Source organism: Bos javanicus, chromosome 27 (assembly GCF_032452875.1).
Source record: "Bos javanicus breed banteng chromosome 27, ARS-OSU_banteng_1.0, whole genome shotgun sequence".
In the NCBI taxonomy this organism is placed as follows: Eukaryota; Metazoa; Chordata; class Mammalia; order Artiodactyla; family Bovidae; genus Bos; species Bos javanicus.
In genome coordinates, this window is record NC_083894.1 from 19,468,579 (window position 1) to 19,483,837 (window position 15,259).

General features: G+C 42.2%; 1 protein-coding gene across 4 annotated transcripts in view; it reads left to right on the forward strand.

Moving 5' to 3' along the window:
• MTUS1 (microtubule associated scaffold protein 1) overlaps positions 1-15,259 on the forward strand; it is a 187,103-nt gene that overhangs the window by 61,209 nt on the left and 110,635 nt on the right. For all 4 annotated transcript variants that reach the window (XM_061404292.1, XM_061404295.1, XM_061404294.1 and 1 more), the window contains exons 2-3: positions 1,419-3,660; positions 9,245-9,452. In XM_061404292.1, coding sequence (XP_061260276.1) covers positions 1,567-3,660; positions 9,245-9,452 — 2,302 coding nt within the window. In that variant the 5' untranslated portion in view covers positions 1,419-1,566. The remainder of the gene's footprint in view (positions 1-1,418; positions 3,661-9,244; positions 9,453-15,259) is intronic.

Genomic DNA, 15,259 nt, shown 5'->3' on the forward strand with positions numbered 1-15,259 from the left:
GTCATTGTTTTCCCTGATGGATATTTTATTTCTTCAGAACAGCACCATGATACCCAATTGACAGTACCTACCAAGATGAGCAAGTCAGTTCAAACAAATGTCTATCTGTGTGACTTATTTGCAGTCTTAGCTTAAATATTTGGGCCTTTCTTAAGCACTTCAGTTTAACCAAAAGCATAATAAGGTTTTAGTTATTTACAAAATCCTTGAATTTGAAAGCTTTCATGGGTTGTTTTTAACGGGTTTTTTTTTTTTTTAAGTGTACAATTGAATTGTTTTAGGGTATGTACAGCCCTTTGCGGCCATCACCACAGTCTTAACGTTTGTAGTTCATTACTTTGAAAAAGAAACACGCTCCAGTTAGCAGCCACTCCTCATTCTTTTCCCTCTTGCCCCTTCTTAGCCCTAGAGAACCACCCATCTGCTTTCTATAGATTTGCCTATTCTGGACATGTCATGGAAATAGTGTCACATCATATGTAGTCTTTTGTTACTGGCTTCTTATACTTTGTAATTTTTGCTTATACTCTTCTTTTATTTATAATATTTGAAGTCTTAACGTTGATTCCATGTTGTAGCACGTACCAATCAATACTCCTTTCTCTTGCTGAAAAATATTTCATTGCATGGATATATAACATTTTGTTATCTGTTTACCAGTTAGTAGACCTGTGGCTTGCTTTCACTTTTGGGCTATTGTGAATAATGTTTCTATTACAAATCATGTACTATTGTGTATAAATTTTTGGACACAAGTTTTTCTTTTTCGTAGATATGTCAGAGTAGATTTGCTGTGTCACACAGTAACTCAGTTTAACATTTTTTGGTACTTCCAATAGAATACCACTTTAACTATGAAGAATCAATGGCTTTTGTTTTCAATTTTGAAGTGCAGTATGTTTGAGATTCACACTGAAAGCAGGGGAAAGAGAAATGCTGGTGCCCTGAGTCTTCATCGATATTCAGCCTTTTTTTGCTGTGCCTGCCTAGTCTATCTGGTAATCACCCTCCAAGGAGACAGTAGGGGGCCCTTCCGAAAGTGAAAAGGGCATTCTTTATAATTATGTTGGGACGATAAGCATAAATTGGGACCATCCTAGGCAAATTAGAACCAGTGGTCAACTCTGTCAACCAAAAAGAAAGAAAAGCTATTGTCAGATTTGGGCGTCCTTCTCTACTGCAGTGAGTTAGGGAGGGGACAGTTTTAACAGCATCTTGCCTCTGTCTTCCGTTTTGCCCATTTCCTCAAATGAAAAAGTGTGTTTGAAAAGAGGTTGAGTCTGTAGCTAGTATCTTAATTACCTATGTCCTTAGTTGCAGGTTTTAAATGTAAAAATAAGGCAATTGAAATTAATCAAATAATGACTTGTTGATTTTTCTAATGTTCACTTGAGTGTGAAACTTTTTGTTTCTTCCAGGAAACAACAAACCATTTCAACTGCAAAGCATCTTAGACTGAGAAACTTTCAACTGTGCTGAAAAACCGAAGACAAATTTTCCTTCCCTCTCATTTGAAAGGAGTTAAAAAAGAAATAAAACGGCGGAGGTTTAAAGTTAATACTCAGGATGAATGATGATAATTCAGATGGCAAGACAGAAGATGAACTGCAGTCCTTATTTATCTGTGATAAAAATGGAAACACATATGGATGCAAACAAAAATCACCACCTACCCAAAACGCTTCAACCAATAATGTGAGTTGGCATTGTGCCAACCCAGATGGCATGGTGGTTGATTATGAAACTGGCTCTGATGTGGACATTGGCGAAAATATTTCTTTAAACCCTCAGTGTGTTGAAGTACACGATCACCAAAAGTCCTCAAGTAACTTCATCAGTAAGGAGGCACTGGAAGCGCACATGGATTCCACGTGTCCATCTTTTGCACATGTTGTAAATACAGTGGAACCCAAACATTTGCATAGCAGTTGTCATTCCCTAGGATCGTTGAACCAGAGTGTTGAGACATCTCTAACTTTTGTATGGAAAACTAACAGTGATGATTTGAACTGTACAGACAATCCTACTGCCTTGCTGCTCAACCAGACTTTTGACATAAAAGTGGATAACGTTAACAGTACATTCGTAACACATGATACCACTGGAAAAAGTCAGTCTTTGCCTACCACTGCAAGCCTGCAGCCAAACAACACGAGAAGCATAAATACATCTTTATCCTGTTCCATTCTTCCATCTTCCCATTCTGATAAGATACATGTGAGAGAAACAAGTTGTGATCGAGAGAGCTTTGAAAATTCTCAAGCTGCGGCATCACAGGCCCAGGACACAACTTACACAGTATTTTCTGACATGGTGATGCAAATTGATGTTGTTGTTCCAGATACTGAAAATCAGTGTCACTGTTCTTCAGGAAAGGTTGCCAGTGAGTACCCAGATGGAGCACAGCAAAGACGAGGCACAGAAAAGGAGATACAAGCTCTAACACAAGTTTCTGATGGCATGGATGTTCCCAGTGGGTCTGTATTACAAGAGTTCTTTTGTCCATCTAAAGATGAACCAAATAGGGAGACACATTCACAGAGCTCATATGGGCAAAAGGAAATGGGCCAAAATGTAAGAGAAACAGTGTCCAATTGTCTTATAGATGATGAATGCCCTTTACTGGTGCCAGCTGTTAATAAAAGCAAAACCCAAGTGCTGGGCCCAAAACACCAAGTCACTGTGACTAAAGACACACCAACTGCCCCCAATGAAAAGCATTTGGGAACCCAAAATCTTACCATAGAACTGATACCAAATAGCCCGCCAGGACAAAAGGAAGCGTCAGTACTTGAGCTGACTTGGAATGCAGATGATATGGTCATCAGTACAGATAACAGAATTTGCATGTCCACGCCAGTCCTTGAACCTATAAATACAACCTTTTCTGTCTCACCTGTTGAAGGCGTGGAGAAATGTAGCAAAGTGCCGACGAGTAATCGAGAGCTCAGATGTTTACCAAATTTGAAGGCGGCACCAATGATTGTGTCAAAACTTAACCTAGGAAAATCAACCACCAAAGCAAATAGCCCCCTAGGCAGCAAAGTTAGAAAAACCAAAATTATAAGTTACCCAAGACCAAACTTCAAGAACGTTAAAGCAAAAGTTATATCCAGACCCATGTTGCAGCCCAAGGACCCTGCTCTATCAAAAGCTGCACCCAGACCTCAGTTAACTGGTGCCTCGTCTCCCTCATCAGTGTCTTCCTCAAGACAGTCAACAGGTTTAAGCAAAACAGCAACATATGACTTGAATGCAGACCCCAAAGCAGAAATTCCAATTAACAAGACGCATAAGCAGCAATTTAATAAACTCATTACGAGCCAGGCTGTGCATGTTACAACTCATTCTAAAAATGCTTCACACAAGAAGCATCCAAGAACAACATCTGCCATGAAATCAAATCAGGAAGATGTTGACAAAGCAAGTTCTTCCAATCCAGCATGTGAGACTGGGTCCGTGGCTGCAGTTTTTCAGATCAAAGATGAGCTCCCTGTGAAAATGGAAAGCACAGAAGGCTTGGAAGTGCCCTCTACTTCCCACATCGATAGGATTAGCCCTGAAAAGAAGGGTGAAGAAGGAAATGGGACACCAGTGGCAAAACAGGAGCTAAAAAAGGAAATCCTGAGCGAGACCTCTGACTTTGGTTCTCTGTTTTTGGTAAGTGAAATTTCTTCCTGCTTCAGAAGTGGTGGTGGAAACAGCGGGATGGATTAGCAATTGGTTCCCCTTTAATAGTGAATAAAATTGCTGAACTCTGTGTGCAGATTTGCTTTCAGGTATTGCAGTATTATTCATTAATTTTTAGTACATTTTAGGGTGTTCATTGGTTATATGCATATTTTTAAAAAATCTCAATTTCAGTATTTTATTTTGAGCATCAATATTCCTTTTAATAGTAAGCTGAAAGGACAAGTTACTTTAATGTTTTCATGTAATTAGTTGTTTGAAGTTAGATATCTGATTGGATTTTATTTTATTTTATTTTTTTTGGATTTTATATTTATTAAAAAAAAAAACCATTTTTTATGAACTTTGAACTGTATCAGACCACAGTTGAACAATGTCTCAGCAGTGCTGGTAAACAGAGTTAATATGAAAATAGCTCCTGGGCTGCTCTGAGGAAGCACTCTGGGCAGTGGAGCCCCCTCTGGTGAACAGGAGGATTCGGGATGCTGCCTCTGATCAGCTAATGTGACTTCGGCCAAGTAGTATTTTGAGACACAGGAATGAAAGGATTGGGCTAGTAGCTGTCTGAGATCTCTTGCTGTCCTAACACATTGGTCCCTGATACTAAAGGAAAACCCACTGTATTTCGTATGGTGAAAAGGCAATATGTTTTTACAGCACTTGGCAGATACTTGGGTGTTCGATTTAAACAGGAATCCATATGCAGTTCAAAGATTATTTTTCATTAAGCATGTGTATTTATTTTAAACTTTTAATTTTATATTTGAGTATAGGTGGTTAACAATATTGTGATAGTTTCAGGTGGACAGCAAAGGGACTCAGCCGTAGACATTAAACATGTATGTAATTTTTGCCCAGAGCATGAAGAAACTGGCTTTCGGAGTTGTAGAAGCATTTCAGAGGCTAGTCTTGGACTCTGTGTGTTTGTCCTTGGTCCTGTTTTTGGCAGTGGGCACTGGCATGCGTTTTCAGCCCATGTAGGGCTTTTCTTGGGCTTCTGTCTTGTGGGTCAAGAGTGGACGTGGGTGCCGGGTGCCAGGTGCCAGGGAAGGAAGGCAGCTGTGAGTCATCTGTGTGAAGGACTCCCGTCTGAAGGAATGATACATGTATGGCTTGAAGTGTTGAAAGGCTGTTGTAAGTGTTTTCAGGGCTTCCCTACTGGCTCAGATGGAAAGAATCCGCATGCCAACACAGGAGACCACGGGTTTGATCCCTGGGTTGGGAAGATGCCCTGGAGGAGGGCATAGCAACCCACTCCAGCATTCTTGCCTGGAGAATCCCATGGACAGAGAAGCCTGGTGTGCTGCAGTCCATGGGGTCACAAAGAACCGGACATGACTAAGCAACTAACAATTTCACTTTTCATGGTACATCAGGAATTCTTAGGTTCTGCTAGAGATAGTCTTGAGCTAGGTCAGCTTAGAGATGCTTTAGCTTTTATAATAAATCTTTTTAGAAAGAATGGTACACCACAGTGATCCCTGAACTACTGAGATTGTCCATTATTTCAAAACCCAGGTGTTTATTTTTTTAACTTCTTTTGAAGTCAAACTTAGGAAACTCATTGTATCCAATTTTTAATTTGATACTTTGCTAAATTAAATAATACACTGTTGTAATGCTAAGAAACAGTTTGCTATTTCTAGATACATATACATGAAAACAATAGAATTATTCCTCCTTGATTTATGGGAGACTTTTTAATTGTGCATTGATCACCAACTGCCTCCCAAATTCTAGCATAAAGTTTCTTTAAATAACATTTGCTTTGACTATAAATTGGTGGTGTAATTTTGAAATGAAAAGCTTTTCTGATCCGTGCATCATGTAAGTCAGCATTTTGTTTCCCACGGGCAGAAGGAAATACTATTTTTCAGCGTGATGATGTCGTATAGAAATAAGGTGATAGAATCATCTGGATCCCAGTGTATCTTGGAGAAGAAGCACTTTTCATCTTAGAAATTTTGCAGTAGAATTTCCATATTTTTAGCACTGACATGTTTACTTACTGACAAATACTACAAACTCATTTCTCCCCCCATGGTAATGCTTTATGCGCAGTTCTCTCCAATATCCCTATTCACTGCTTACACATTTCTGTGTGTCACAGGGCAGGAGCTGGCCAAACGGCCACTGGCCACAGGCTTTGTACTTACTACAGAGAGCTGAATGAATCAGCCTTTGCCTCATGTTGTAGGCAGACCCCTGTGTTTCTTGGTCACTTCGGCAGTACCTAAAGATTCTGGATCTGCCCTGGGTCCATGCTGAGACAGTGCTGGAGGGATATGCATTTTCTCTGTGCTCTGTTGGTCCTGAGCAGAATTAGTCCTTGAGTTTACGGAATCCTTAGGTTGCCTACAGCTTCACAGCTGTTTGAGTTGAGTGAGTGTCATTCTCTCAGTCATGTCTGACTCTGTGACCCCAAGGACTGTAGCCCACCAGGCTCCTCTGTCCATGGGATTCTCCAGGCAAGAATACTGGAGTGGATTGTCATTCCCTTCTCCAGGAGATCTTCCCGACCCAGGGATCGGTCCCTGGACTCTTGCATTGCAGACGTGTTCTTTACTATCTCAGCCACAAGGGAGGCTGCTGCTGCTGCCACTGCTAAGTTGCTTCAGTCGTGTCCGACTCTGTGCGACCGCAGAGATGGCAGCCCACCAGGCTCCCCCGTCCCTGGGATTCTCCAGGCAAGAACACTGGAGTGGGTTGCCATTTCCTTCTCCATAGCAAGGGAAGCTAGTCAGGGCTTATCTGAAACTTCATAAAAGTTCTATGTCAGAAGGAACTTGATTTTAATTTGATGCATTTGAGTGTAGCTATGCATTACAGAGCTTTTGTATTGGTGATAGTGTGTTTGATGAAAGGAATGGGGAATTATCTAAAAGCAAGGAAACACATATTTCTTCAGTGACTGTGCGAAACCCTCTGCTCTAGGCTCTTATGTATATTATGCCATTTAATTTTCCAGAATGTTCAGGTGCTTTACACATTATCATTTACTTTTTCCAGTAACAACAGGCAAGTTCTTGCTACAGTTTAAGGATTCATAGAGGTCACTTAAAACACAGAGACAGCCGGTAAGTTGTAAAAGCTGAGATTCAAACTCAGGTCTCCTGATCTGAATCCTAGCCCTTTCTGCTCCACACACTGGGCTTTCAGAATTTCAAGGAATGTTGACTCTAAAAGGCAGAGCAAATCTGATTTGTTAAAGATTTACTTTGTAAGTTGGTTAGAAGTTTGGGTTACTTTTTAAATGTTGTTCTCTGGGGAGATTACCTTAGCCAGTTTCACAATGGTGGGAGAAGATTTTTTATCCTTTGCTTGCTTTTCTTGGCCAATTTTACATTGCTTTCCAGTGTTCTCTTAGAGTATTGCCCTATGTAAGTTAGTTTTTAATTCACGTAGTGGATGTCATCAGCATGGACTTTATATCATTCTGTGGGAAATTATCTACTTCTGACTTACTAAGCAAGGGTCCTGCTGGGGGAAAGGCAGCGCAGAGGTTCATAGCACCGATTTTGGAGATTGACATGGTTTCACATGGTAGCTCCATCCATTCATTGGCAAAGAGGCATCAGGCAAGTTTCAGCCTCTGTGAGGCTCAATTTTTCTTTATGTAATGGAAGAATATAAATCATGGCTTACAGTGTTGAAATTTGTTCTTGGAGTAAACCTCAGGCTCTCACTTCCTGTGTGTACATTTATTGGGTGCCCACTGTGTGCTTTGGGGGGCTTCCCAAGTGGCTCAGTGGTAAAAGAATCTGCCTGCCAGTGCAGAAGACATGGTTTCATACCTGGGTTGGGAAGATCCCTGGGAGAAGGGAATGGCAACCCACTGCAGTATTCTTGCTGGGAAAATCCCATGGGCAGAGGAGCCTGATGGGCTACAGTCCATGGAGTCGCAAAGGGCTGGATACAACTGAGCGGCCAACACACACCGTGTGCTGTATATGGTGGTGACTGTTGGGATATAGAGATGGAAAGACCCAGCCCCTGGCCAAGCCTAGAGTCTAGTGCAGCGGGCATTAGAATGTAAAGAAAGATGGGCTGTCAGGCTGTCAGTTGGGGGTGTGTGTGGCTGCTGTGCTGGTGGCCGTGATGGGGAGAGAGATCCAGGAAGGAAGGCTTCTAGGGGGGAGAGCTCATGGATCACCAGCTGAAGCTTAAAGATCAAGGATGAGTTGGAAGGGTATTCTGGGTGGAAGGAATAACATGTGCCAAGATGAAGGCGCATTGTCACGCAGGGGTCACAGGGTAGTGAGGATGTCTGGAGCTGGGAGTGCAGAACCACAGGCAGTAAGGAACCAGTGAAGGGGAGGGCAGGACCGCCACACCCCAGAGGCCTTTTATAGAAGAGCTGACTTTATCTAGGAGACTGAGGGAAGCCTCCTGGCCCAGTTTGGACTGTCAGCATTTATGGCATTTAACATTAAAACTAAGACGTTTCCAGAATATATATTCATTTGAAATAAAGTTAAATCCATTGTGTTTTAATGTAACATTTTAAAAACTAACCGCATTTTCCAAAACAAAAATACTTAATGAGGAGACTGGCACTGTTCTACATTTTTGTAAATTTAATGTCTGACTTAATTGAAGATGGTTGGGTTATGCCTCTGTCTGCTGTGTTCTGTGTATGTGGTTGGAACGGTGATACAGAAACATACAGAAGTTAAGAAAGGAGACTTGTAGAGATAGCTTTCACTGTGTAGGTTGGGTGTCTGGGCACGTGGTGGTGAATATGAGAAAAGCTAAGTTTTGAGATGGGTGGGTAAAATTCACCTGATTTTTAGAAACTGCTTCATGTCCTTCGGCTGTGAAATGGAGTATGGTGAAAGCATCCCTGAAGGGTTGTGAGGATCATGAATTGATACGTACATTTTGAACTTACTTTTCATTTTAAAAGGGCTGTATGTTGATTAGTAAAAACAACAATAATATGATTATTGTCAACATTATTGGGTCAAGGCACCTGAAGTATGCTAAGTGAGGCAGATGAAGAAAGAAATGAAGTATGTGGGGAGCTCGGGAGAGAGTGCCGACTCGGACGTGAGGGCTTGGTGGTGGTTGAAAGAGTGGACAAGGTCATCTGGGGAGAGTATATGGTGAGAAAGTTTCCAGGGCCAAGTTTAGAACACTTGCGATGACCAGCATTTAAAGGCAGAGAAGAACAGAACCCAGAGAAGGAATAGCCAGATGGATAGAAGAGGATCCAGGAAAGAGCTCTGTGGGAGAAACCAATGGAAGATGGCATCATGGGGGCTGGAGACCGTGGAGAGGAAATCTAGGAAAAGGACTGAAAGCTATGAATTTAACTTGTGACACCAGTCACCTTGGGCACAGTTTCCCTGATGGGACCCAGGGCAGATCATGGTGAATCAAAGAGTAAACTATCAAGAGCGGAAATGTCTTCATAGTAAAAATGAAAAATATCCATCGGGCGTATCTGTTTAGACAGAGATTGTTTCTTTCCCATACCTACCACCATCGGGAAGTGGTGGTGTGGGAGTGGGAGGCGTGACCTGGCCTGACGTCTTCCCTCTTTTCTCCACAGGATTCCGCTTCCAAACCTGCAGGCATCTCAGGTGGGAAACCAGCTACGAAACCAGCTACGCCCAGCCCCTCCATTCTGAGGAAAACACCTGGCCCAAAAGCCAGAGTGGGGCCTTCTGTTTCCTGTTTGAGGCGGAATAGTGACAGCAGAAATCTCACCTGCGATCGGGCCGTGTCTCCTCAGAGGATCAGGCGTGTGTCCAGTTCTGGTAAGAGTCAAATAATTCAGCTGTGCTTTAGAGCAGCTCATAAATGATTCAGATTTAAATCGGTCCCATCAGGAACCTGTCTCAGAGAGATGGGTTTTGGTTCTAGAACTCTGGTGCATTGTGTCACTAAAGCGTTTCATCTTTTGTGGTCCAGCGTCTTGCACAGGAAAGGTGGAAAAAGAAGTCCAAGACACAGCTGTGATCCTTGAGCAGCGCTGGAGGCTGGTTGGGGAGAGAGATGTGTATAAGCTGGCATAAAAGCTCTCCAGAAGCAGGCGTGTCTCCATATACAAGCAGGCCCTGGTCATACAGGAATCGTTTCACTTTACAAACAGTGAAGTGCTTAATAATACTTGTGTGATACACTCCTTTCATCATGTGCCCTCATCAAAAAATGAAGAGACTAGTGTTTTTCTTGAATTTTACTGAAAGGTGTTTTATAAAATCTTCTAGGAGGAATGTCCCTGGTGGTCCAGGGGCTAAGACTCCACGCTCCCAATGCAGGGGACCGGGGTTTGATCCCTGGTCAGGGAACTAGGTCCCACACGCCACAACTGAGACCCGCCGCAGTCAAATAAATATGTTAAAAATCTTCGGGGATATGAAGGTGACTACAGAGTTACATTTTTCTAATACAAAGGTTGTTTATATTGGTTTGCATATTAGAAGTAGTGAAGGCAGATTTATAAAATTTGAGAGCTTCCAGAGCAGCTCTTAAATGTCTTCCTAAGTTTGGCTGAGGTTAGCATTTCTCTGTGTTACAAAATCAGAACAGGAAGTGGGGAAGGCAGCCCCTTTCAAAGAGACAAAGACAAAAAGCCTGCTGGCCATTCCAGTTGACTGAGAGCACTCTGCAGGGGTCACCCCTCATTTTAGCAGGTATAGCACTGAGCAAATGAAAGGCATGTCAGATAGATTTAGAAGTGAGTTCCCTTATAAAAATAGTGGCTGCTGTTGAATGGTCTAAGGGAGAAGGTGCCCCAAAGTTTCTGTGTCCTCAGATGTGAGAACATTCTGCAGAAACTTAACGAAACCAGTGAAATCCCCAGGGTTCTCTTTACCTGTCTACACCTTAGGATTTTGAGGTTTTATTTTCCAATCCTATTATGAAGCTGTCAAGCTTCCTATTATGAAGCTGTTACGTGAGAAGCTTATATAACATGCAGAGAGGTTGTAAGGGTGATTTATTTAGGTCCAGGCCCCAATAAATCAGGGCTTGTGCATCCAAATCTTGAGGGTTGTCGTGAGGGGCAAACCCAGGAGGAGGAGGAGGAAGGGGGCTTTGCATGCATTTCCATTTCTACCCCCAGAGGAACTCTGGGAGAACAACAGTAAGAGGCGCTCAAGACGTTGGGAGAAGCAATAAATCTTATTCGGGATGTTGCCACAGTCTGGAGAGTGGGGCAGAAGTGAGATCGAAGCTTTGGTCCTCACTGCTGCTGCCGTCCAAGGCTCACGGATTTGCAGATGGGAAGCCCCTTTCCCGTTCAGGCATCAGGGGCCCCTGTGGCCTGGCGTCCAGGAGGGCCATAGCCGCTGGCAGCCTGGCCTATTGCGAGGAGTGCTGCCTTATGGCAGGGCCGTGGCCCCAGGGAGCTGCCTGAGCTAGTCATGTACCTTCCCCCAGCTTCTGTGAAGTGACAGGGTTTGAGACTGTCAGGCTTTTGCAGTCCTCATCTTTATAGGGACAGTGTGGAGCTCACCTAATTTTCTGAGTAGTGGCTGCTCGTAGTGTAATTCTAGCACGTGGTGCTCAAATCCCAGAAAACCTGAAACACACACATTTCTACAAATTAGGCCAGTACCCAGAATATATTGTAAAAGATGAGATTCTTTTATATAGGTGATCCCACCAAGGAGTGACATATTTTTGAAGTCCCTTTACTGTATGCTACAGAATGCCATGCCTTAAAGAGAGAAAAGTAGGTCTGCCTAGTCTTCATGAAAAGACAGGACATTTCTTGAGCTTTTATTAACCTGTGTACATAAGCTTAATAACTAAGTTATGCATTCAGAGTTTTCAATCCAAGTTAAAAACTCAATTAGGCAAAAACGGAATCTCTCACTTGGTAATTTTCCATATATAAACGCAAAAAAATGACTGTAGCCAGAAATTTTGTGGGTGTGCATTTGAGTTGAACAGTTGGAAGATTAACTTGGTGATGCTATGTTTAAAATGTGTTTATCTTTTAATAAAATTAATAGCAACCATAACTTGTTTGCACGCTGACAGTAAATTGAGAGGTGTTTGTCGTGGAAAATGGGAAACTTAATCATCACAGAGTTAGAACAGAAAATCAAGCAGCCAAAACAATGTGTCTTTGGATCTTTGAGAGCATGTTGCCATTTGCCGTACAATGAAGTGTTTGTGTCTTTGAAAATTGAAACCAAATGGACATCCTCTGTGCTCATACAAAGTTGCTCTCCTAAAAGGTAACCAGCAGGAATGTTCCAGCCCACTTGGGGTTTTCAATAAATCCTTTCAGAGAACCAAGTAGAAAACCAGACTTGGAGCTGTGAAATAGCCATTTTCTTGAAGCTATAAAATGAGTATGAGGAAGACTTGGGATTAAACCCAATGGAACTTTTCCATTTCACTTGTCAAAACTTGGGAATTGTAATGTACAGCATGAGAACTGTAGTTAACTCTGCTATATATTAATATATAGGAAAGTTGCTAAGAGAGTAAATCCTGAGAGTAAGTCTCCTAACAAGGAAAAAAGTTTTTTAATTGTATCTATATGAGATGATGGGTGTTGTGGTAATCACAATACATGTAAGTCAGACTATTACGCTGCACACCTTAAACTTATACGGTGATGTATGTCAATCACATCTCATTAAAACTAGAAATAAAAAAGTAACTTAAATCTGGAAATTTATATGAAACCAGATTAGTGATTATAACAAACCATATGCAAGTCATCTTTGCTTCTTTGGAGTATGTATGTGTTTTAACCCCTCAAATAAGATGACATAAGCAAGGAAAAATATTTCTAACAATAATCATAATGCCAATAGTAGCAGCTCACACTTGTTAACATGCTTACCAGGTTCCAGGCTTTGTCTTTATCATCTCACCTATAAATTCCTTTACTCCTCACAATAGGTCTGTGAGGCTTGTCTGCATTTTACAGAAGAGGAAACCATCACACTGAGGTTGAATCATTTTCCAGGTTGTGCAGCTAGAAAGTCACAGAGGTTACAGATTCTGACCAGTAACAGGGCTCAGAGTCCATGCTCTTCACCTTCATGTTATCATGTTTCTTCATGAAAGAAACACTTTCAAATTAACCATGAGTTTTGGAAAAGTTCTTGGGCTCAGCTGAATACATTAGAAACTGTGGTATGTCTCTTGTCTTCACAATCTGTATCAATTTACTGTGATGTAAATGGTTTTATGTGGGCATTGCAGATTAATGCTGTTGAATAAAACAACTGCTTAGGAAATACCTCGAGATCAAGTGCCTTCAGAAACTGCCTGCTACCCTCTTTCAGAGGTAATACCAGTTCTTGCCAGGTTTTAGATTATAATTGTGTGTGTTCCTATAGCCACTTGTAATTGCCCTGCCAGGGGCCAGCCTGAGGTAGGCAGGATTACAGAAACAAAGCAGAGTATGCTCCTGCCATGGAGCACCTTTTAACTAACTACCTGGCAAGGGTGAGAGCGTGTTCCTACAGCAACCGCAGAGCAGCTCAAAGGGATCTGTAAGCAGTGTGCAGAGGGCCCTTAAGTGCTTTAGGATTTGGAGGAAAAGAAGGATGTTCAGGGACCCGTCTGATCATACCAGAGTCTGAAGCAAGGCCTCATGAAGGAAATGGTTCTCTTTCTCCAGAAGAAAACTAAAGACCGTTTCAAAAGGGTAAACCTTTGTGTTCATTCATCTAATGTGGGTTAGTAAAATAAATTCCTCTCAGACCAGGAGTACATCCCAAACCTGTAATGACTTGCCTACCCTTCGAGGTTTCCCTTCTTTCCCACTCAGGTGTTTTTGTAAACTGGCTTCTTGTTGATTTAGTGCTAGAGTGTTTTTTAAAATTGTCTCAGCTTACTTCTGTACCGTTTCGGCCTTTTCAAGGCAAGAGTTTGAGAAGAGATAGCAATCAGAATTATGAGAATGTAGTCACGCTTGCAGAAGTACTGAAAGCCAGAAAAGATCATCTAATAACCAGTCTAAAAGCAAACTTGAATATGTTGCTTATAGAGATGTTGTTTATTTGTATGTAATTAAACCACTCACTCACTCACATTTTAAAGAATGTATCTCAAGGTTTTTCTCCATAAAAAAATAATAATAGTAGTTGTTCTCCATAAAAAATAATAATAATAGTAGTAAGGTGTTTTGAGTGCTAACTGTTCTAAGCTTTCTAAATGTATAATTTAGATTATAATTTCTAAATGTGTAATTTAATTTTCACAACTCATGATGTATACATACCATGATTATTCCCATCCTGCAAATAAGGATTTTGAGATTTGGAAAGTTTAAGCAGTTTGCCCGAATTGACATGGCTAATAATTGGTGGAGACAGGAAACAGGCCTGGGAGTCCCCAGCTCTGTGCCTCTGCCCCTTGGGCACGCGCAGTCATTCAATAAGCCTCTGAGTGCCTGGGAACTCCTCTAAGCACCGGGCATGAACAGGTACATGGAACAGGCAAATTTTTGCCTTTGTGGAGCTTAAATTCTAGTCAGAAAACCAAGTAGTGGTTAAAATATTGTGTGTGTAAAATGATAATGGCTAAGGAGGGAAACAGGGCAGGCTAGGAAGTTAGGTCTTTAAATAAGGTGACATATTTGAGCAGACACCTGGGGGAGGAGAGGGAAATATCTGGTTATCAGGTGGAGAGAACACAAGTGAGAAGATCAAGGCAGTGGGGGTAGGGTCTGAGAACCAGGCAGCTGTCCTAGGGGTGTGTGTGTGTGTGTGTGTGTGTGTGTGTGTGTGTGAGTGAGTATGAGGGACTGGGGATGAGGCCAACCAAGGAGGGCCTTGCAGACACCTCAGAGACAGTGTCTTCTCTCTTCTTCTTTATTCACATCATCGCTGTGAATTCTTGATCATTTCACACCATTCTCACTTGGCAAGTAATTCTGGGGATGATTGCTTCAGGCAGTGACTCACATACCGTGCAGTCTGTCTTATTTGTCCATTCAAGAAATGTTTGGCATGCCTGCTCTGTGCTGGGTGGTCTGCTAGATTCGGAGAATATAAACATGACTTATGCACCCTATTAATGAACTCCCTAGTTGGAGGGTGAGGTGGGAAGGGGTTACGGAAAATCATTTGAACACCACCTCTTCCTTCTTCACACCCCAGCTGAACTGTCCTGTTTTCTGTGATAACCTGCATTTATTGTGCTGGGCTATAGTTATTTTCTTCCATCTCCATGCCACCCATAAGGATACAGTCCAGGTCTTAGTTATTTTTATCCTTTCCAGTCCTCAGCACAGTGTACCTATTGCACAGCAGGTGTTCAAATGTTATCTGGCTTGACTTGCCTGGAAACTTGTATGAGGTACCGTGTGTCCACAGTAAAGGGAACACCACTAACTTAGCCAGAGGGAAGACTGGAGAAGGGTGGTGACATTGAGCTGGCCTTGGAATGTGCCCCTGGGGGGTTTCCAGGCCTGGGAGGTTGCTGGCATTCCCAGGGGTGCAAATGTAGCCTTATGAGGGGCCTGGGGTGTTTGGGGAACATAAAAGGTGGGGTCAGCCATGCTTTGAGCAGGCCGTGTGTTGGGGTAAGTGATGAGTGAGCCCCAAGAAAGGTCAAGGCAGATCAGTCCTAATAGTTTAGGCACAGA